Raw genomic sequence first — 23719 nt, 5'->3', positions numbered from 1 at the left:
TCGAGGTGCGGCCTCACCAGAGCCAAGTACAGGGGGACAATCACTTTCCTAGCCCTGCTGGCCACACTGCTTCTTATACAAGCCAGGATGCTGTTGGCCTTCTTGGCCACCTGAGCACACTGCTGGCTCATATTCAGCTGACTATCAACCAATACTCCCAGGTCCTTGGCCATTTCTTTGATGACTTCCATCCATCTTCACTTGTAATACAAAATGTTACCTTTTCAGGGGAGACTGGTCTTTATTTACATTTTTTGATACTTTCTTCACTCAACAATCAACTTAATGCTAATGAACTCACACTTCCTTGGATTTCAATATCTCAAAATAAGTGTATGAAATGTGTTATCTCTTAATAAAACTATTACTGTCTACACATTCTCTACAGTACATGGCTCACCACACTCAGTTTCCTGGTTGTATAAAGTATCTCACTTAGAATCATAGAATCATAGAATATCCTGAGTTTGAAGGGACCTTTAAGGATCATCAAGTCCAACTCTTGACACCGGGGTCTACCCAAAAGTTCAGACCATGTGCCTAAGTGCACAGTCCAATCTCTTCTTAAATTCAGACAGGCTCGGTGCAGTGACCACTTCCCTGGGGAGCCTGTTCCAGTGTGCAACCACCCTCTCTGTGAAGAACCCCCTCCTGACGTCCAGCCTAAATTTCCCCTGCCTCAGCTTAACCCCGTTCCCGCAGGTCCTGTCACTAGTGTTAATGAAGAAAAGGTCTCCTGCCTCTCGACACCCCCTTACGAGGAAGTTGTAGACTGTGATGAGGTCTCCCCTCAGCCTCCTCTTCTCCAGGCTGAACAGGCCCAGTGACCTCAGCCGTTCTTCGTACGTCTTCCCCTCAAGGCCTTTCACCATCTTCGTAGCCCTCCTCTGGACACTTTCCAACAGTTTCATGTCCTTTTTATACTGTGGTGCCCAGAACTGCACACACTTCTCTAAAGCTGCTCTGCATTTAAAGCCTGATCCACATTTCATAGGTATTAGCTCAGTAGCCTTTCCTTAGGCATGGATTGCAATCCTCAGGCCAGCCTTACTTTGATTAAAGCTTTAGTCATTGTCACTGAGCCTAAAGACTCAGAGTTTATCCTTCACTATGAGTGTGGAAGCTTCATCCCAAATAGCTGCTACTGATTTGAATTTCACAGAATTTCACAGAATTTTCTAGGTTGGAAGAGACCTCAAGGTCATCGAGTCCAACCTCTGACCTAACGCTAACAGTTCCCACTAAACCATTTCCCTAAGCTCTACATCTAAACGTCTTTTGAAGACTTCCAGGGATGGTGACTCCACCACTTCCCTGGGCAGCCTGTTCCAGTGAAATTTGGAATGAAGATGAAACACTTCTATGGGTTACTTCACTTGGCTAAAGTTCACAGGATCATAGAACAGTTTTGGTTGGAAGGGACCTTAAAGACCATCTAATTCCAACCCCTCTGCCATGGGTTGGGACACCTACCGCCAGAGCACGTTGCTCAAAGCCCCATCCAACCTGGCCTTCAACACTGCCAGGGGTGGGGCATCCACAGCTTCTCTGGGCAACCTGTTCCAGTGCTTCACCACCCTGGTAGGAAAGAATTTCTTCCTTATATCTAATGGTAAATCTCCCCATTTTTAGTTTAAAGCCATTAACCCTTGTCCTATCACTACACTGCCTGACAAAGAGTCCCTCTCCAGCTTTTCTGTAGGCCCCCTTAAGTACTGGAAGGCCACTGTAAGGTGTCCCTAGAGCCTTCTCTTCTCATGAGTTAACTCATTTCCTCATTAACTCAAAAAGTTAACTAATTTCCTTAAGATGTACCTTAGCAGGTGTCAGAAATATCAGTGTCTTTTATATCCATCTCAGTTCCTGGGGAACTTTTAGCCTTTTGGGGAAGTCATGGTTACCTGAGACCATGGACCAAGTGTTTTTCCTGATGGGAACTTTCCAAACCTACATTTCGAAGCCAGAAATGGGCATTCTGTAGCAAACAGTTAAACCATAATTATTCAGTATGCCTCCTACTGAAAGTGGGAAATTAGGTACTTCATAATATTAACTATGTGTGTCACACATCTGGCAGAATAACATTTACCTCACTTGACAATTCACACTTAAGTTTGCCTAGAGTGCTCAGGAAGGTCCCAATTCTCACAATGCATCATTATGCAAACACTTACAATTACTCCCGTGACTTACAATATTGAATTTAAAAAATTAGTCTAGGAAAAAAGCAATCTGATTACTTCAGAAATTCCTAAAACCACCAAATTCATAGTGACAAAAGAGAGTATAAGTTTGATGGTTATATCAGTTCAGTATGTGAGAGGACTTAATGTCATGACTACACTGGAAACAAGTAAATAAGAACATGATTAGTCAATCATTTTCATAATTCTACCCAGCAACACTAAGTAATTATATGATGTTTATGGAACATTGACATAATAGAATATGCTGAAGTCAGTTGTACCCATTGTATGATCATATCCTGAGAATTCGTTGCAGGCACAGTATGAAAAAGGGAACCTTTTTATTACATTCTGCTACATTAATGCAATGGTATCTGTAAATTTCTATTTGAACAGCATGTGATGTTCTCCCTTGAATAAATTAAATATTTGAGGATTTGGTCCTATGGTAATATCAAATAGAGGATCTGATGAACACCCAAAACTGATCTGAAATTCACAACTCTGATTTATCATCCTAGGCATGTTATCTCTTTCCTACTGAGTTCTGTCCCTGCCCTTCTAGTCACAGAGTTCTATTCTGAAAAGAAAGCAGCACAATCAATAGAAGTTCCAGGTTTAATGTGGTAACCTATGTCACTTCTTCTGAGGTTTTAAGAACCTTAAATGACATGTTATTGTAACAAATCTGTGTTGTTAAGTTGTACTGCTATTTTTTCCTTCCAAAATTGATGCCATCAGCAAGTGAGTCATTTTGACCTCAACATTTTAAGGCTAATTTCAGAATTTGAAAGGACTAAAAATATAAGATGAAAGGAATATGCATGCTGAACAAATCACTACGTCTTTAGCATAGCAAGAGAAACAAAGCAAATGTTCGCAATCAGTGCAAAACAAATACAAAGTTAAGACTGTAGTAACATCTGAATGCTTTAAATGCATTCATCAGTTTTGTTGCTTGATTGCTATAAGCCTTTATGGACAGCCAGCTGAGCAGATATGCTTGGCATAACAGAGTTATCCCCATCTAATTTGTTTAATCAATGTTTAATCTGAATATTTAACTGAAAATTCAGAAACTGAACCAAAATTCAAAGAACTACTAACTGTGATCGCTGCTTATTTGACATGTTAATAGATCTATAGATTTAAGAACCAAAGAAGACGATTAGAGGTTTTTTTTTACTGTAATCTTCGATATGCTACCGGCTGTATATTTCCACGTACTTACCTCTAAGTCCTGTAACTGGCAATTCATTAAATTACAGTTTTCCATAATGGTATCAGCCTTGATCTGTCAATGCTTATGATAGCTTATCATCTGCTTTTACATGACTATTCACCACATTACTAATTTGTATCTAACTGGCCGTTATTATTAGCCACTGGTTCTTGAAACAGTGCTAAATTAAAGTCTGTACTTATTAAAGTGTCATACTTCCTTCCTGGAAACGTACTTCTACTCTGTAAATATGACCAGGTTTAGACTGAACTCAGCTCTCGGTAAGGGCTAGTTGGATTGCTGATTTCCAAATAAATTGTCTGACAAACATAGCTCTTTTCTTGGCTTACAAATCAATGCTGATTTTTTTTTTTTTCAGAGTTATTCATGAATATTCAATCATGGTTTTATGTGAAGAAATAATTTCTGATATTTCTTCTGCTTCCTGATTGGACAAAGATGGCTAATGAACAGGAGAAAAATCCCTAGTTCACAGAAAAACACTAGAAACAATCATTCCATAAGCATTTTTGCAAAACACCCTACTCTGCAAATGGTGAACAATACAAGAGAGAAACTAGCTGAAATTGAAGAGCTGATCAGAATGTGAATGAATGCTGTGAAAGTAATATGGCTCATGTAATTACTGAGGGAGTTACATATGCTTTCATGGGGACTGAATTTGGTTCATGAATTCCAAATGAGCTAGTGGATGACTTCAATTAATAGAATGACATAATAGAATTATCAATAAAACTGAAGAAATTTTAAAGTGGAACTTCCATCAACTGTATTAACTACCCTCTCTTAACAGTTAATCACATTCTGTCAAGAATTGGAGAAACAAAAATCTGACCTTCAGAACTTTGAAGTAACGAATGTTAAAATTGACAACCATCTGACACTTACTAAAACATCAATCTCCAAGTGCTCTACATGTGTTATAATAACTATATTGGTTTTATGCTGAATTTATAGCATAAGCAACAATTGGTTCTTAAAACTGCAGATTGAAATGCCGATTTCCAACTAGAAGAGACATCTTTAAAACATGGATAACTCCAGTAATTGCTCCATAATAAGCAGACCTACAATTCTGATCTATTTAAAATTAATGGACTTATAAAACATGAAATACTCAAATTGCATCAGTTTGAGACACTGCAGAAACCCAACATGGCTGTTTTCTTTCTCCAAATGCCATTAATTAAAAACATTTACACTTTAGCAAGCAAAAGACTTATCCTTCTTTTTTGACTGGCCTGTGTATTTTTGAAATTAAAATTAACTGAACTTTGGACATTTTTAAACCTATTCCACCCTGTAGGGAAAATGTTAATAGGAAATTGGAAGTTAATTTCATTTTTAAAAAATATTTCAACTCAGTACTAAAGCAACATATGGAATATCCACATACTGCGGATATGCAGCCTCAGAAGCCTAAGTCTTTGTTAAAAGAAAAAAAAAAAAAAAAAGCTTGGACATTTGTGAGGTACTGCTGAAATAATAAAGATTCTGACTTCTTACCTCATGGGTCACATCGTGTCCAAGGCCAGAGACAGCAAGCTCCACTCCAGGGAAGGCAGGGTACACCTAGAGCCTGGTGCCTTGTGCCCAGCTTGGGGTTATTCTGCAAGGCAGCACTGAGTGCGAGTGCCATGCTGCATAGCACAGCTGGTCTATATGCAGCTGTTGCAGAGACCGCAAGGTGTTTATAACCACGGTTGATGGCATCAAGCAAGTAAATACCACTTCACTGCTGCTGAGCTACCAGCTGTATTCCTTTCTGAAGATACTTTGTCCCTCTGTGGCAGTTCTCCATTGCTTTCAGCAGGTTTAGTACCCACCATGGAGAAGCCATGCTGCTCTGTACATAGAGTGCTTATTTGCTAAGAGCCAAAGTGAGATCTCTGACTGGACCAACTTCAGGCTCCTACATCAGGATATTAGCCAACCATTGCAGAAGTCAGCAGCAGCTTCAAAAACACAACAGCCAGTATATTCAGGGGATGTTAGCTCTAAGCTTTTTGATATCAGCTCACTGGGTATATGTAATAAACGATTGTAATCCTATACACCTGAACCAAACCAAGTATGAAAAGCAGTGTTAGCTTTCACCGGCTTAGTGTTCAACATGAAAAGCACAGAATATGAATCCAAAATCCAGTGCCAGATTTATCATCTAGGAGCTCAGCGATATTCCATGTTTTCAAATATTTTGATGCTTTAACTGGTTGAAATTCTCTCAGCCAAAAGTATCCATCCAAAAAAAAAATAAAAATATATATATATATATATATATATATATGCTACAACACAAGAAAAAAAATTGCTTGAAAATGCATGTACGTTTTTACATCCCAAACAAGAACAGTTTTGATCTCTTGTATAATATCTAGGCTAACAACTATAATCTCTCATAAATTAAAACCATACATGAGAGTTTGAAATGCTCTGATAATTTAAAATTCTTGAGCACTGCACCTGTTCACAACAGTTTGTTCAATGACATTTTCAGTGTGGGTTTTCTAGTATAGATATTTGAGGAAACTGTAAACTAGAGAGGAAAGTTCTTAGAGTGACCACAACAAGTTCAGTAAGTATGATTTGAATTCTATAAAATGCAATGTTTTGACAAGATATTAAACAGCTTGAAAACCAATTCCTTTGATATTCTGCTTACCCTCTTTTCCTGCATCAGCCTCACCCATTTTATAAAATACTAAGTTCTTTCCAGTTAAACTATAGAGACAGTAACTGTATGTCCATCTCCTCCTATATCAATAATGCTAACGTAGGATTTAGTCGTATAGAAAGGCAACAGAATTCAACACAAAGATGATAACCCTAGGGCTAAGAAGTACAAAAATTAAAATTATTTCATTTTTGAAACACGCATCATCTATGGCACAGTCCATATTCATTATGTTTGATAAATTAGTAAAATGATGAGACAGGTTTGACTCTGGTCCTATCACTATAAAGACAAGTTTAGTTGGCCAGCTGAAAAACGCGGTCTACAAATCACTCACAGTCTATTTGCTGAGACAACGAACATAGTTATCAGAGCCATACGTGTAGTTTACAAGCTAATAATGCAATACTAGTGATCCTCACCTGCAAATGGACAACTCTCTTCAGTTTAAGAGAACCTCCTCTACATGGAAATAGATACTGCATTTGAATGAGACAGGCAATACAGAAGACTGGGTAATGGGTCACATAATCTCTATCAACAGAAAGCCTCTTGAATCAAACCATTGCTAGCACAAAAATAATTTACTCATGGCAAATGGTTCAAAATTAACAGATTCTCTTTCTGAAACTATGCACTGAAGTGAATGAGAATTTTGCCAGAATCAAACTTAAAACATACAATAGGAAATGCACCTGTTCTATAGTCTAAAGAGGCTGCAGCTTTGAAAAAGTCTTCCATGGGTTTAGCTTCTCAGGCACACATCAGAAAAAATGCAAAACACCAAATTTTGCTTCCATTGCTATCAAGGTCACAGTTTCTATTAACTTTACTATGATCAAACCAGGATTTATGCACTGAAAGAAATCAAGAGAAATATAAATAGTCTCAGTAGACTACTCAGCAGGAGTACATTATATAAGATATTAATTGTCAGAGCAATTAGGCCTTTTACATAATATATTTTAAATAAAAACTAGAGTCCATAAATGCTTATAATCATCCTTGCTAGGCAGTTTCACGAAATCTACAAGTCACCTTATCTTCCATTAATTGTATTTTTACTAAGCTGAAAAACCTTAGATTAAAAAACAGCTATTCTAGTTCCACTAACATTTACTGCACAGATACCCTTCTTCCCAGGAAGCACGTCGCATGTGCATGAAGTAGTGTTAGCACCAGCACTTAGATCATTCCACAAGCCTTAGTGAACAAGTTAAAGGAAAATGAGCCTAAGTTTGTGCTCTGTCAAATGCAGTCTCAGGAGGAACACTAAGCACAGATCAAATGCAGGGACATTTGATCTGTAGAGTCTGCAGAGAGAGACTAGAAGAAAAAAGGCTGCACAGCTGTGAGAATCTCAGGTGGCCATGCTACAAAGTACATAGGGCTTAACTCCATGCCCAGCAGTGTCACCTGTTCGCTGAATCCCAGTCCTCATGTCTGTCCTCCTGAAAGAATCAGGCTGACCTGCTAAGCTGCCACTGTCTTGATGCAGCTGCTTCAGTTTGTATGAATACTGATGTACTCTGGCTGTATGAAGAGAGAAAAAAACCTACTCTCTTCTCTACTGTACAACGTGACTTTTCACTGCAAAGTATTTGGGCCATGATGTAATTGGATTCTTTGCACAGTTCAGTTTTTGTACAGCACTCTGTATTTCTGCACACATAGTTATTAACAAAATAATTATCATAAACCACATAATTGCTAAATTCAAATCAACATATTAGCAGGTCCTTAAAAAGGAAAGGTCCTATACAGTGCAGACGCGAGATCAATTGTCTTGTACACAGATGTTGCATATATCTAACTTTTATCTTGAAGACAAACATAAGCAGCCATCCTTAGGTAGCAAGTGACTGACAGCTGTTAAAGCAGCTGCTCTGCTGCTTTTTCTTTCTTAGAAAAAGCTCCCTGAAAGTGTTTATTGTAGATGTTTCATCTTCAGGGCAGTGATTTTTCAAGTTTGAAGGGTCAATCATTGATCCAAATCAGCAGGCTTTTTTCTCTTCATTATTTCGTGAAACGTGCTAGTATCAGTGGCTGCTAGACGTGGGGCCATCTGGTTCATGATACTCTTACACAAGAGCCTTGCTTTGCAACACTTACATGTTTCACACACTCGCATAAAAACACGGCCCTACTTCCACATAGCAAAAAAAAAAAAAAGTAAAAAAAAAATTATATATATATATATATATATATATATATGAAGTGCAAGTATGTCATTATAGTTTCTAAGAATGCTGTATTTTGGGTCTGGAATAATTATTATTTCTCTAATTTGCAACTGCAGGAGAAAAAGAACAGGTATTCATCCATAAACCATCTAGAGATCTGACTCATCACAGCTATATGCAGTTCTCAAACTTCAGAAATTCCCTTATCTAATACATTTCTTGACAGCAGTATTGTGGTGCACTGTTGGCAGCAGAATCAAGACTGTCAGGGGAAAGCAGCATCAGTACTTCCATGATTTTATTTTTAAAGCAAACGGAAAGGTGCAATGGGAAGACTGAACTGTAGGGAAGGATATACTCATATTTTATCTGTTAATTTCTCATTATAGTATGGTTTATAATGGTCAGAGTACTTCAGATACACAGAAAGGCACTCCTAAGAGGGCTACTGCTTCTGCTTCCAAATTCTCTTAATGCTCATTCTAACAAAGTACATGGTCATTCTCCCAGCATTCCTAGCAGAGATGATTGTCCAACACAATGCAAATCTTACTAGACACGGGGATCTGAAGAAAAATTTTCACACTAACAGACTTAGTACAAGGCTCTATTAAAACTCAATTTTGAGATATTTATATTTGTAATGTCTCAATAACCTGAAGATCACATTAGTTTTGCTCTGGAGATGTCTACATTACTCATTGAAAATAAACTATCAGATTTCTTTCTCTTTCTTTCTTTCTTTCACTTTTTTTTCTTTTTTTTTTTCCCCTCCAAGATACTTGCCAAGAGATTTTAATTATTTTGGTAATTACTTGATGAATATCTACGAATGGTTCCCTCTCCAGGAGTTTACAAATTGGGGTTCACCAAATAACTGCTGTTTGTGACCAATCCTGTACTTTTTTACTGACTAAAAATGCCTTCAGTGATAGCTATTTTTACTATGTTCTCGTTTACAAATTAACAAGTATCTGTCTACAAACAACCACCATGCTAAAAAATTACACTGAAGAAAAATTAGTTTTTATGAAAATATACATGAATAACATTTAAAAAGGAGCACTCATAAATCATACAAAGAGCTTTTAGAAGCTCAAGAGAGTTCTTGTAACTGCTGCTTCCAGTACTTCACACGCTGTGCTTAGAATGCAACATGAAGCTTTCAGGTCAGAGCCTCATGCAGTGTAAGCTGGCACAACTCTGCTTATTGGCATGGCTTTCTTCCATTGCTTTCAGTAGAGAAGGAATAATTCATAGGATAGGGCTGTACTCATATGTTTCTGAGTGTCAGTTCTGCAATCTATTGCAAGAACATGAAAGAATATGAATGGGTGGGTGTCCCTTCTCACCTGCATTTCTTTTCTAGTACTTCTCCCACCCAATCTAGTCTTCTGACACTGGTCTTCAACTTGAGTTCCTCGCAATCTAACTGTTTTATATTGACTTTCACATCCTTGGATGGGATTCCTGGTTTAACTGCTTATCAATTGAGAAAGATATGAGCCAGAAGCAACTAACAAGGGAAGACACAGAAGTGCTCATTTTCCCCTCAGTCCCAAGCACTTTTCAATGTAAATCTGGACTTAAAACTTACCACATCATTGACTGATGGTACTTGTTTATTATCCAACAGTCATAAAGATTCTAATAATGTGGTTTTTCATTTAAGCAAAGAATCTTCCAAATACTCAGGAGAAGATTTAATGCAAGTGACATACTGTCACCAGTCTGCCTTTAAGATTGCAGGCCTGACTAAACAGTGGTCTTAAATAACACCAAACATTCAGGCCCAGACAGTTCCCAGAATTAGGAAGAGAACTCACTTGAGCCTGGGGCATGTTCTTACTGCAGCTACAAGCAATCAAGTTCTGCATGCAAAACGGGCACTGCTGGAAATGGAGCTCTTTAAGGTCTAAACGTATGACTGAAGAGTGGCTTTGCTCCTTAAAGTTCAAGAATTGAACTGTCACCTTCTCCTGTCACCTTCTCCCTTCCCAGTCTACCACATCTCCCAGTTTTCCAGTTTCCCTCTATCATCACATGGAAGGGGATCTGCTTCTTCACATCCCCCCCAGGCTGTCTGTATCCAGTGCACCCTCTTTGGCCAAGAACTGCAGGCCATTGTGCTTAGCCTCTGAGCTATTTTCATGCAACTAAAGCAACATTTTTCACCATCACTGCTGTATAGTAGGAACCTGTTTTAACTACTGCTGGTAAACAATATTTCTCTGTTTTCAATATTGTCTGCAAAAGACGAAGTACGTTCTTTATGGCAGGTACACAGTTACCTTTTTTCTTCAGTGATTTCTTTCTTGAATGAAACATGCTGAAAGAAAACTATCCACATATACAATCCAGAAATGATTAGTTGATGTCAAATAGCTCATCTAAGCTATTTCCCACACAGAAAGCTAAGAAAGCTTTCAAAAACATTTGAAAGACGGTATTGGGGGAAAAAAAAGTAAAAAAAAAAAAAAAAAAGTTACTCAGCTTAGAAGAGAGGCTATAGCAATAACTACAAACAACAGATTAAACTGCATTGGAGGGAATAGATCTTGGCAGCCAGATCTAGCTCTGTGACAGCAAAGCTTTGCACCAGAACTAGTACCAGCTTCACCAAAACCTTCAGTCATACAAACACTCCTGAACTGTAAGACTAAACTTTTTGACTAACTTGTTTCTATAAGGACTGACAAGTGAGCAAAGTAATCCCCTTTATACAACATTTCACCACTACTAGAATACAACAAACATCTTACCTGTGTCTTTTGTACTTACTAGCAGGTTCACAAAGATTAAATGGAATATTTATTCAAATATTTCTGATATGCTAGAGGAAATGCATGTGGCTGTATTTCTGCTTTAACAAGAGATTCTGTATGTGCAATGGATATCTCTTAGAAGTATGAGAAATATTTTTTGTTAGAGCTTTCCCTGTTTCTAAAGTAATTGTAACACAGAGAAAAGACTGTGCTCTTACAGTTTTCACTTGTTACCAGGATCTTGCTTGTATATGTGCCATATTCATGTTTTTGTTGTTGTTGTTGTTTTTAATCACCATTTGTTACAAAATATATATAGTAACGGGAAGGAGACACAGTCCATATTGTAATTATGAAAGGATCAGAATCTTGTCAACAGAATTTTCCCTTTTCCCTCTGTCATTTATTCATCACTATCTCACTTATCCTGAACTTCAGCTGACATTCAAAGGTAGTTCTTTATCTGGTGAATACTAAACTGAGCTTACTGAAGCAACTTTTTGTTGTTGTTGTTGTTTGCCTCTTAACTATAATTAAAATTTCTAGTTGGATTTTACAACTATGACAGTAGTGTGTTACCATCACAGATGATATGCCAGAATAGAGTTAGAGAACCATCCCAAAAGATTTAGTAAATGGCTCTGGCTTCTGAGTGAATTACACAGTTCCTTAGCTAACGCTAAGGACTAGCTTAAAAACATCCTGGAGGCAAACAGTGGGTACTATGTAATTATGTGACAAGCTACAGCCCCTGCAATGAATGGGTCTGATGGATGGGATATTCAGATATTTTTGTCCTTATCATTCATAACTTACTCAAACATGATGTCACTAGTGATCAATATTAAAGGCCCTCACAAAGGAAGTCACTACAAAACACAGTTATAGCATGTGTAACTTGGCAAGGAAGTACAGAATCTCATCTGCATTTTACCAAATTCATGCTTCCAGATAAGATATCCAGGTACAGAGGACAAGATTACTTTTTTGCTCAAAGTTTATATCTAAAATATTAGGATAATTTGTTTACTGTTTTGTCAATTCACATAACTGACAATTTCATTGCTAAAACTACATTATTTAAGTAGAGCACAATAGGGCCCCTTCTGAGAAAATAAATGAGGTTGTCAAAGAAAAAAATAATTCAAACTAGAGGGATTTTTCAGAGGCTCCAATCACTTTCACAAATACATACATTTTCTTTATGCCACTTTTGCATATGTTACTTTTCAGTGTTACATAATTTGCACATCTGACTTTAACAAGCATGTTCTAGATGATGCAAAATGTAACTATTACTGTCAGGATTTGCCTAGAAACGCTTTCACCTATGCCCAGATGCTTGGCTACTCAGGGAGCTTTTATCCTCTTGTTTGCCAAGTTAATAAATACTAATGTTATGTAAGAAAATAGAAGGACTTCGGTAATTTTAGTCTTTGGCACATACTAGAGTAACAGGACAACAGCAGAAAAAGAAAAAAAGGAGCTTTAAAAAAAAAGAGATTTGATGATTGGGTTTTGGTTTTTGACACAGATGGGAGTTGTACATTAGTGAAGAAGGGGGCTGTACATTTCAGATTTTTGAAAATGAGATAGTAAACATATCAAGTAAAGATGTTTCAGATAATGTATAAACTATGAATATACTCACGTATGTGCATAAAGTATTTTAAAATGCATTGTCATTCACACACCACACACACATCAGAAATGAAAACTTTTTATCAACAAAACTGTGTCAGTGCTGACTCATATTTCTTAAATTCTTTCAAAATGAACGAACAAACTTCATTGTCAAAGTGCTACTATGTCAGTAATTCCTAACTTAGGGCAGAATTAATTTTCTAGCTTTCTGTAATAGAGATACTAAACAGCATAAGGAGGTTTTGTTGCAGGAAAACAGTGACATGTACATGACGGTTCCTCTTAATCAGTCTAGAAAAAGCAGCAGCAATATACGCGACATCATTAGCCAAACTAACCTGTGGTGTCATTCCATGGCAGATATACATGATTGGGATATTCTCTGTGTCTGGCCCTTGATCAAGGCACAAATCACTTTTCAAGGAATTCTGCAGCTAAAATAAACAAAAAGAAAGAGATCAAGCAGGTCTTAGATCAGAAAAAAAAAAAAGTATGATTACATTCTTCTTTTTTTTTTTTTTTCAATAAAATCATATGTACTTGAAATATGCAGAAGTAAAAATACTTGTTGAAGTGAAGATATGTGAAGCACCTGGACTAAATACTTCCTTGTAGAAAATCTAACACTACTGATTTCAATAATGTTGCACAAGATTTCAGGGAGGGTAGATATCAAAAAGCCTTCAGAGAGCAATATTTTTTTTTCTATAAATATGTTTTTAAATATTTTTATAGAAAAATCTATGCTTCTAAGGTACACACTATATATAAAAGAGTTAGTTTTTTTATTTACTTTATTATATATATATATTTAAACAGTGTGAAGGTAGCTGAGGAGTATGGATGGAGTTTTAAACACAGAGAAAGTCCTCTAATAAAACTGTTTTTCAGAATCGCTCAGGAGATTCGTTTGATTTCTGGAAGTAATTCAAAAAATCCTTTCTGCTGACACTTAGAGACTTCTAGCCAATTGGTATGCATTAGCTCTGCTTCGCATTATTCAGGACTAACCCTTCTAGAGCAATCCAACCATGAAAGGACTGCAAAGCACTTGGCCTGGTTCTTCACTAATCCCTATATGTTACCTATGCAATGCTGAGACAGAATTTTCTGTAAGTGAAGTGCTAAATTAATGAGCACAGGTGGCTAAAAGGTCTTTGTAGAGTGTAATGCCAAAGATGTGGGTTGCATACCATGGGCATGTACAAAGGTGTTCAGTGGTATAAGACTGGTTCAGAGAACTGTCTGATGGAGTGAGTGAAGAGGCAATGTAGTTTGCAACCATCAGAGACTGAGCAGTCCTGTCAGCTGTGTACAGGGACCTCCTTTGAGAAAAATAAATAGATATGCTTAGAAAGGAAATCCAAAAGTGCAGTGGTATGTAAGAACTGAACAAGACAGAGACTGAAGTCAGGCAGTGAATAAAATCAACATGAACTCATCTTCACAAAGTTTCCAAACCTTAACTCCAAACCTAATTAACTTTGGTAACAGACATGACAAATCTCTATATCAGAGAGAAAAATACATGCTCAATATCAATGTGTGACTGGAAAAAGGGAAAGATCACACCCATTTTTTAAAAAGGGTAGAAAGGAAGACACTAGGAACTACCAACTGGTCAGCCTTACCTCTGCACCTGGGAAGATCATAGATCATAGATCATCCTCTTGGAAACTACACTAAGGAACTTGGAAGAATGCAAGGTGATTTGTGACAGCCAACATGGCTTCACCAAGGGCAAATCAAATCTTTAAGGTCCCTTCCAATCCAAACCAGTCTATGATTCTATGATAATATTGGCCTTATTCTTAGGTGCAAGCTTCAAGAATTAAGTGAAGTTTCCTCTCTCTAATCTTTATATCCATTAGCCTTAAGCATAACCACAACCATGACTCTAATTGTAATCAGATATTAGGCAGCACTTTATCTAGATCAGTGATAAATACAAGCCTTATTTATTCAAGCCTGCATCCATAACTGACTTCAGCTTTTTAAAACCTCTTCCACAAACTCAAACTCTACCACTTGTCCTAACCTGAGTATTATAACCTTTCCCAAAATAATTCCCATGATAAAGGAAGCAAAACACACCTGCCTTGGCCAACATCAGCGTATGACTTATCTTAAAGGGCTGGCCCAGCAGTAAAACAGATTCAGAAACTGTAGGTTCCCAAGCTGTAAAAAGAACCATGACCTTAGCCCTAACAACAGCAGTATCCGTGATCAGGCACTACAGAAAAAAGAAACAAAATGCTAGACCCCTTTGAAAACAGAGATATAACAGGAGCTTTCCAGACTGAATTGCTCAAACTCTTTTCCCAAACAACTCTACAATTAAGATAAAATATTCCTAGAGAAATAAATACTACAGAAAACTGTGAATAAAAGACATTGGCCCGATGACTACAAGACTTGTTTCAAAATCTGAGGCCCACGTAGAAGCTACCACATACTAGCATCTTGTACAAAGTCACAAGATTCTTAGGAACTATCCCTTTCCAAAATCTAATGGCTACGTGGCAACCCAAAATTAAGTCGATAATGCAGTTTTAGACTATCAAGACTTAATTATAACCCAAAATATAACCAGGTTGTCAGTCCCCCCACTGAAAACAAACAAGCAAACAAATAAAAACCCCAAAGAAATAATTAGTACTACCACTTGCTCCCTTTTAAACTTAACAGCCTTACAGTATACAGAGATATACTACTGAAATTTTGTATTTGCAAAATTTTCTCAAACATGGAGCTAGAATCAGGGAACTAGTCCTACACAAAATACTTCTGGCCCCACTTATGTTGCTTTCTCCTAATTCTGAATGTACTGCAGAATTCATAAATCCTCAAATCTTTGATTCTCAGACCAGTACTTTGCCAGTGCTACTGTATTATATTCTCTTCCTGACAGAGGGATCTGGAAGTTCTAGAATTGTCAGGACCAATAGTCATTTTTCTAATTATGTCACACCTGAAGTACCTAGGAAGAAAAAGAGCTCTGGAAACTTTTATTTCCCCAAACCTAGTCCCAACTTCTGAAACGACAGAGAGACAAATCTGCAGGTTTAAAGTAAACAAATCATTTTTCTCTATGGACACGGCGTGCTGTTAACTTTTGAAAGTAACCCAAATAATTACTTCCGTGGGCTCTGGAATTGGTATTCAATGGATATTTCAAGAGAAATAGTTGAAAACAATGGAAATGCACATGCATCATCTTAAAAAAGAGAAAACAACCCCCACCAAACCAAGTCATCCCACAATGTTTTTAAATGAAAGGCTACATTTAAACTATATATATAGTTTTCTGTGCATAATTTCATTCTACTATATTTGGCAAAATTAATTACTGCACATGTAATCTAATACCTTGCTAGGATATCGCAATACCTAACTTCAGTCCTTTCGAACAACACAAGAGGAAAATGTCTCCATTCTTAGCTTTTCATTTCTGGATGTTCAAACAATGCCTATTCAGATCGTTTCTGTAATTTTTATTTTTTAAATGAATGATAATGCTAGTATTTCTACAAAAATAAATTAAAACAGTTCATGAATAGAAGCACTTACGAGAATCAGCAAGCAGCTGACTTTCTTTGAAATATCAGACCTTTCTCCTTGCAAGAGAACAGAAAAGCGGACGTGAAGGAAGAATAGAGATCACAGGAACCCTTAGTGTAAAGATTGGGGCACTGTACCTTTTTATTTCATACAAGCATTTCATAAAACAACAGCCTGTGTATTTCATAAAATACTCTCCTAAGTACCGATACTTGGCCACAGCTGTCCACCACTCCTTTTGTGGTAGTACAAATAATGAAATCACTCCTCACATCTCATTTAGCTGATGAGGCTACAAATGTTCTGCAGACAAAAGACTGGATCATGTGCTTTATTATGCAGTACCTAAATGTGCATGTTCTGCTGACCAGTGAGTTCAGTATTTCTGTAATGAACTATCCTTATTCTTTTTGTTTTTCATATAGCCAGCAAAAGCTTTCAAAGGCCAATGAAAAAGTCTTAGCAGAATATAAAATCATAGGTGACTGTTCACTGTCTTTCATTTTGTTTTACATGATGCTGAGTTAATACTAAGACGATGCAACAAGTACCTTATCTAATCTGTACCTGCAAGCAGAATCATGCATCTATCAGCAGCTATACTTCCTTCTCCTCAGGCAACTCTGCACCACCATCTAATAATGATCATGGTACCGCTGAGTCAATGGAAGAGGCTCCTTGCACACAGGTCTGATTTTGGCATTGTTTTGAGCTATTTTGGAAGTTAACCATCATGTCACACATTTAACAACGGCCTAAATCTTTGTTGGAAGTGTTTTCTTTGTGGGTTGTACGAAAAGCCAGCACAATCATTTCAGTTGATCATCAAAGGGGTCATGGAACTTTGTGGGGCATACATGTATAATCACTTTAATTGCTGTAAAAGAGCTGCTGCTCTAGGGGACATTCACAGTCTTCTCAGAGACACATTGGCAAACTGCAGAACTCAGACTTCTTTTTGGAGAGAAATGTCTCAAACAAAATCTTTCACTTGTATGAAATGTAACTACAACTCTTAGTGGTTACATTTACTAACTGTTACATGCATGCAAAAAACAAACAAACAAAAAACAACAAATTGAATTCACGGAAATAAATTTCTTGTGAATATAATACTGGATAGAGAATGTGAAAAGGACATCCTCACTCTAGTAGCTTATAATGTGCCCATATTAACTTACTATGTTCATCTTCCATGTCATGCACACCTATCCTCTCTGTTTAGATTGTCGGTTTTCTAGGGGCAAGAATTGTCTCTGCTTTAATTAGCACAGTGCAACTCAAGCATGATTTCACACAGACAAGGGTACTAGTGTCACACAAGTAATGACAATGATAATCCCAAAATAGAAACATTTGAGGCGCTGGCTACAATATTAAGTAGCCTGCAGTTGAGATCTTGAGCCTGTTTTGTTAATTCACCTGCTGATTACAATCCTTCCAACTGACATCTCCAATATGCCTAAAAAATCGTGCTTTCAATATCGAATGGAATGGAAGCCATGGAACAAAATGAAAAAAAAAATATCTGGGATGAAGACAGTGTACAGAGTATCTCAGCATGAACTACAGCACAGCAGCAATCTCTGTCAACTAACCAGTCTAATGAATAATTTAGTGACTTAAAGTTTATCTTATTATTTTACTTGGAGGCAGGCATTGTCTTCATGAATTACTTCCACGATTACTCCCTTTTTCCCCAACACCTTTTTAAAATAGGAAATGTAAACAAGATCCTTACCACCCCATAGGCAACAGTATCTGAGTACATTCTCATTTCTGGATACACACTGACAAGATACCACCTAAAGGTCTTGCACTGGAGCTTCTTCCGCAGGGCCTTCCTCTCAGAAATATCACCAATATCAATTCCAGAGTCCTGCACATAAAGAACAGAAAAAGTAGGAAAAGTAGAAAAGTAGAAAAAGTGATACACTTTCTTCTGTACAAATTGATCACCCAGAGTCTCTCCTCATTGCAAAGATGACCAGGACTTATGATAATCACCAGCTGCTGGCCACAGAGTGTTTGTGTTACCCACACATTCTGTAAGTGCCCTTAACAAATATAATATAGGTCACCATGGTGGAGTCTCTTTCAAAGTCTGCTCTGGTCAATGGAAACACTCTTACTGAAATCAGTGGGGTTTAGATCTAGCTTTCAATGAATATAACTGTTGTTCTCTAATTTCCTGGCACTTTCCAAATCCAAAAGCAACTGGCAGCAGGAAGCAAGTTGCCCTGGAAACAACTTTATTGCTGGCATCCCACTGTTTAATCATTAGTATATTACACTTTCTGGCCATTTCTGAAGTCTGGGTTTATTGCTTCACTGGAAAGAGCAGAAGCTCTGCTCACCTTTCTGAAATATCACTTATTACATTTCTGTGGTAATGTAAAAAGAGAAGTTGATATTTTTGTTAGAAGCAATGGCAGAATGTTCTCTCCCCCAGTTTTTATTCCCCTTTACGTTTCTGGCTAACCTAATTTCATGTGACATACTTCTTTGTAGATCATAAAACGTGAGTTTCATAAAGTCCTTGTATATAAAAATCAATACTTTATCACATTAAAATCATGCAACAGAAATTTTTAGAGAGAGATCTAAGTGCAAATCCATGGCTGATGTTTGACAGGAAGTAAAGTGAGACATTTTGCTCTATGTTGTTCTCTACCACTTCTGCCTCAGAACAAAATGCAGGATAAATAATCTTTCTTTTAAATAGCAGACTTTGCTGGGCAATAAATATCCCAAAAATTTTGTTAGCCACAAGATATTTATTAAAAAAAAACACCCTCCCCTCTAAATTGGTCTATCACATCCCTGCTCCTTTCTCATGCAACTTTGCATGAAGCAAAGTTTGTTTCTTCACATTTTATTGTATGAGGTAAGAAAGGGCATCTGGGGCCTCAGTAATCACATACTTCCATGCAGCTGGAAATGGAAAACAGCTTACACATGGCACACTGGCTTTAACACCAGGAACAACTGAGTGTGTTCCTTCAAAGTGGAGAATGTAATGGGAAGGGAGGGAAAAAAAAAAAAAAACATAGGAGAGGACACATGCAGAGTATAGCTTGTTTCTGACACTTGAAAAATCTTTCCTTGGGGTTTTAAGTGCTTTTCCAAATCTATTTATCTACACAGTTATGATACAGAAATCACCATGGTATCTGAGATCCCCATTAGAAGCCTTCAGTACTTCAGAGCCACACACAGAGATCCCAAGAGGGCAGTCATTTCACACTGCCAAATGAGTCAAACTCCCTTTATTATTATTAGTTTTCAAAGACAAAAATCTTTGGAAACATTGGATCGTGGGGCTTTCCACAGATTTGGGAACTCTTCCATGGAAAAAACAGGCCATGTGGTTAACACCTTGGAATAACATATTTTATGGAAAGTCCCAACTATTATAACTACATTTCAATGACCCACTCTGTCCATTACCAGTGCACTATTTCATCTGCTTCTGGGTAGACAATTACTGCTGCAGTTATCCTCTTGTAAAACTGTACTTAGTCATGCTATCCATCTGTCCTCTGCACGTCTCTCACGATCAGGTATTGACATCTTTTGGCTCAGCTTATGCTATATTTGTTTTGAAGATTTTCTCTCTTCTGCATTTCACCTTTAATCTTGAGATAAGCAAAGACGAAACAAAAATATTGCTACCCAGTCTGATATCTGAATTTGACCTAGTTCATCCCCATCCAGCCTTTCATAGAGTGCATCTTTGCACCCTGCCTAATGGAAGTCTGTATTAAAAGTGTCCCACAAGATGTAAGTTATTTTTTATATAACTTTACACTGAATACCCCTTTCTCATGATGTTTTTATACCAGCTGGAGACTGCATTGCTCCTAACCCTTTGATGTACAAAAGCAGTCTCACACTAATGACGTAGATTTTCTTTATATACTGACTGATTCAATTACAGTGCTTGTAAGTATAGTTTTGTGCTATTTTCCTCTTCCCTGTAAAAGGTCAGAAGCCTTTCTTAAACACATGCCCGATTCCTACTGCTCTAGAATCTGTTCAGTACTAGCAAAATTTAGCATGGGAAAGGAAAAGAAAGTCCCAAAGCTCCTAAGAGCTTATAACCTGATTCTGGCACCAGGACTCGCACAGTGAACACAAAGATGATTAAAACAGCTTTGAATTATACAACTGACTTGGGGTACTTGAGCACACATCAGACTGTCAGAACAAAACAAAGTCCCAGTGCTTGTTTAATTCCTTCACAATTTTCCATATGGCAAAAGACGGAAGCTGGATGAACATCACTTGAATGGGCTCACCTCTAAGGTGCAGACCCCATCTGACAGGGAAAACCTCTGATGGTCATAAGGGTCCCATATTGTCTCCAAACATCCTGTAGCAATTACTAGGTAATGAGTATTCTCAGGCTTTAAAGGCCTATTTCAGTTGTGAAAAATAAGACATTTCCCAGTGTATTTTGAATAAATATGTGGCTATGTATGTGCTTATTTAGTTTTTGACAGTGGTAAGAAATAAAAATGAAGGTTGTTTATGCTTGGTTCTGTAGATACTGGCTGTTTATGCTTGGTTCTGTAGGGTAAAATTAATAGATATTACCCTACAACAAAGACAACTCCTTACATTGTAGAAGAGGCTAGTACTATTAAAAACTGATTTAGCACTTGCCGTCTCCAGCTTTTAAGTCTGCACTGCTGTTTGACAGCAATAGCCTTTGTGAAAATGAAAAGAGAATATAATCTGCATTACAAGCTATTTAAGCAGTTTTGTGCAATGATTAGTGCAATTGTGGTTGAAAAATAATGGACATGGAAGAAAAAAGAATACTTTTTTTTTTTCCTCTTTGAAACTATAAACGAAATCAGTTTTGCCAGTACAAGATCTAGCATGCAAACATCTTGACAGACTTGGTGACCTGAAGAAATCAATTCAACCCACAAACTACATTTATATTTCATTTATTTAACAAATTAGTTCTAAAATTTAGTATAAAAGGCTTATTTCCTGATATATTGGTGCAGTCAGGACACTTCCATTTAATAAATAATAACAACTGATACAACCACTTTTGTACGGATAGATGTTAACACTCCTTACCCTTTAGTACCTTCCCTTCAAAATCTGGTAGAATTGTAACTGTACGATTGTACGAGACAAAAATTCAAAATAAGATGTGTAATATGGATTTGATGCTTCTTTCTTTTTTTTTTTTTCTACAACTACTAGTTTAAATTTAGTCTTTTTTTTTTTTTTTTTTTTCTTCTATAACTACTAGCTTAAATTTAGTCTCCATGCAGAATTGTCAGTGAGGTTGTCAAGAAATTCATTTTTAAGGAACCTGCAGACAAAGGAATTACTTCTAGAATATGATACAGCTACATACATATTTATGAATGTATGTCTATATTTAAGAATATATGTAGAGAAATATTTTATGTCTATACCTAAGAGATATATTTATACATGTATACAAATAACAACAAAAAAATTCCTAGCAGAAAATCAAAATTCAGAGTAGGAACCAAATCCCAAATGCTGTAAACCCAAAGCTTGCAAACACGGGCTTTTGTGACTTACCTCTTGAGGTATGTTCCATGCCATATAGACATGGCTCTTAAATTCATCCATCCAGACTTCAGCCACCCTTAGTGCGTTTCTCCGGACATGAGCAGTTAGATCTTCTGTGTATGGTTTATGTGCTCTTTCAATGTGGGCAATCCTTGAGCAAGGTAGAACTTCAACACTCCCTCCACACTGCCACACCTAGGAAGAGAAAATACAGCCTGCTAGTGACAGCTCTCTATACCACTGCCAGTGGCGTTTTTAGACAGTTATGGGAGGAGAAAATTATTACCTTCCCTTACCATGAATTGTTACCACTACTTACCTTCCTACAGAATTTGCATATTACCATTAGCCACCCATTACAATTTTCTGGGATGAATTTAGCTATCCTCAAGATTATTAATAAAATTATTTATAAGGCATCCAAATACAATAGCATCTGGGTTCAAGTTTTAAAGCCTTGCAGGTATTTCTCTTAGATTGCACAGTCCCTCTCAACACATACATGCAATGTTCAGAATCTGGGGCTAGCCAGCCTTACATTACAGAGAAACTAAACCAATGGAATTTTTAAGATCATATATATTCATCTTATGCTTTTTCTGTAAACATAGAAAGGATCAAGTTTATTTCTTTTGGGGAGTGCAAAAGATTAGGAAGATTATCTAGTGAAAATGTTCTGTGAACGATTTCAACACACATTATTCTTACAAATGATAATACACTTATAATGTAGGTTAGTATACCTGCTCAAGCGTGTTTCAGATTTGACCAGTATCACACTTGAGCTAATGCGCATAACATTTATCATGAGTATTAGATTAATTTCTGATTTCCTTCTTTGCTTTCACTTCAAGAGAAAACAACATCCGAAGCCTTAACAGTCAGTAATGTAGCTGAAATATTTTACATATAAGTTCTTTTCCTGTGCATCTTGTATTATGTGAATTTCCCAAAAAGATCAAGACAGCAGATTCTTAATGGCTTAGTGGATGCTGTTCACATGAAAGCCTGTATGTACTCAAACTGTTTGATCCTACCGAACAAGTCCCTCAGTGTTCCAGAGATAGGCATACTGCACTGAAAAGAAAGCATGAAGGAGTTTGCCTTTTGATATTTGCCTTATGAGAATGAAGGAGTTTGTCTTATGATACTGCTAGCAGAGATTCCTGAGGTTTGGTGTCGTATACCAAAATAGCAAAAAATGAAAGCGAGGTGCTCCTTTCCCTGTCCAGCTCATCCAAGAGTGTATAATCTGGTGTCCATGCCAGTGCTCAGGGATGCGGGTTGGCAGAAATTCACAATCTGGAGCTGGTCTCAGACCCTTCAGGTGTGTCTGCCCTATAGGCATATGCTCTACTAAGGAGGCACTTTGTTCAGTCATTCATTTTATATATTTAGACATCCGGCTTGAATACAGCATTTAGATATTTGGCAGCACCTGACACCAGAAAATGTGGCATGGATTCAGAATGTTTACAAAGCCTTTTCTGAACCGGTGCCTAATTGCATTCGGCATATGCTGGGAGAAGAGATAGAGCCTTGATTTTCAAAGCTCTCTGGAAGATCAGCTATCCCATGGACCTATAGTACAGTCAAGAAGGGAGCTGAAAAGACTTCAGCATGTCTTGTGTCCCTAACTTGGAAAACTGTAAGAATACAAAAATTTAATCACTACCAACATCAAAGTGAAACTGAGATGTTCATAAATATTTAAAAAGAAATAGGCCATTGATCTGGCACAGGAATAAGTAATAATCTTGAAATAGCATTTGTGTTCTTTTTAATTTTCATATAAAGTGGGCAATCCAGTTTACCAAGCTAACAAAAGTACTTGTTTCTCAATGGTTTAATTCTAAATGGTTCAGTTATATTTCGTAATAAAGTTTAAGTGTGAA

The 23719-nt window shown here is 37.1% G+C and overlaps 2 protein-coding genes across 6 annotated transcripts in view; one reads left to right on the top strand and one right to left on the bottom strand.

The window, feature by feature from the left end:
- Positions 1-23719, bottom strand: part of GALNT18 (polypeptide N-acetylgalactosaminyltransferase 18) — a 218533-nt gene that overhangs the window by 33250 nt on the left and 161564 nt on the right. For all 3 annotated transcript variants that reach the window (XM_084287712.1, XM_084287713.1, XM_084287714.1), the window contains exons 8-10: positions 21834-22019; positions 17998-18135; positions 13034-13129 (exon numbers count right to left, since the gene is read on the bottom strand). In XM_084287712.1, the coding sequence (XP_084143838.1) occupies positions 13034-13129; positions 17998-18135; positions 21834-22019 (420 nt within the window). The remainder of the gene's footprint in view (positions 1-13033; positions 13130-17997; positions 18136-21833; positions 22020-23719) is intronic.
- LOC311210022 (uncharacterized protein) overlaps positions 1-23719 on the top strand; it is a 180875-nt gene that overhangs the window by 152279 nt on the left and 4877 nt on the right. The gene's annotated exons all lie outside the window — the stretch shown is intronic.

Source organism: Netta rufina, assembly GCF_964035555.1.
Source record: "Netta rufina genome assembly, chromosome: 5".
In the NCBI taxonomy this organism is placed as follows: domain Eukaryota; kingdom Metazoa; phylum Chordata; class Aves; order Anseriformes; family Anatidae; genus Netta; species Netta rufina.
Note: the sequence above shows the minus strand (reverse complement) of the source record. Positions and strands in the feature narration are given on the sequence as shown.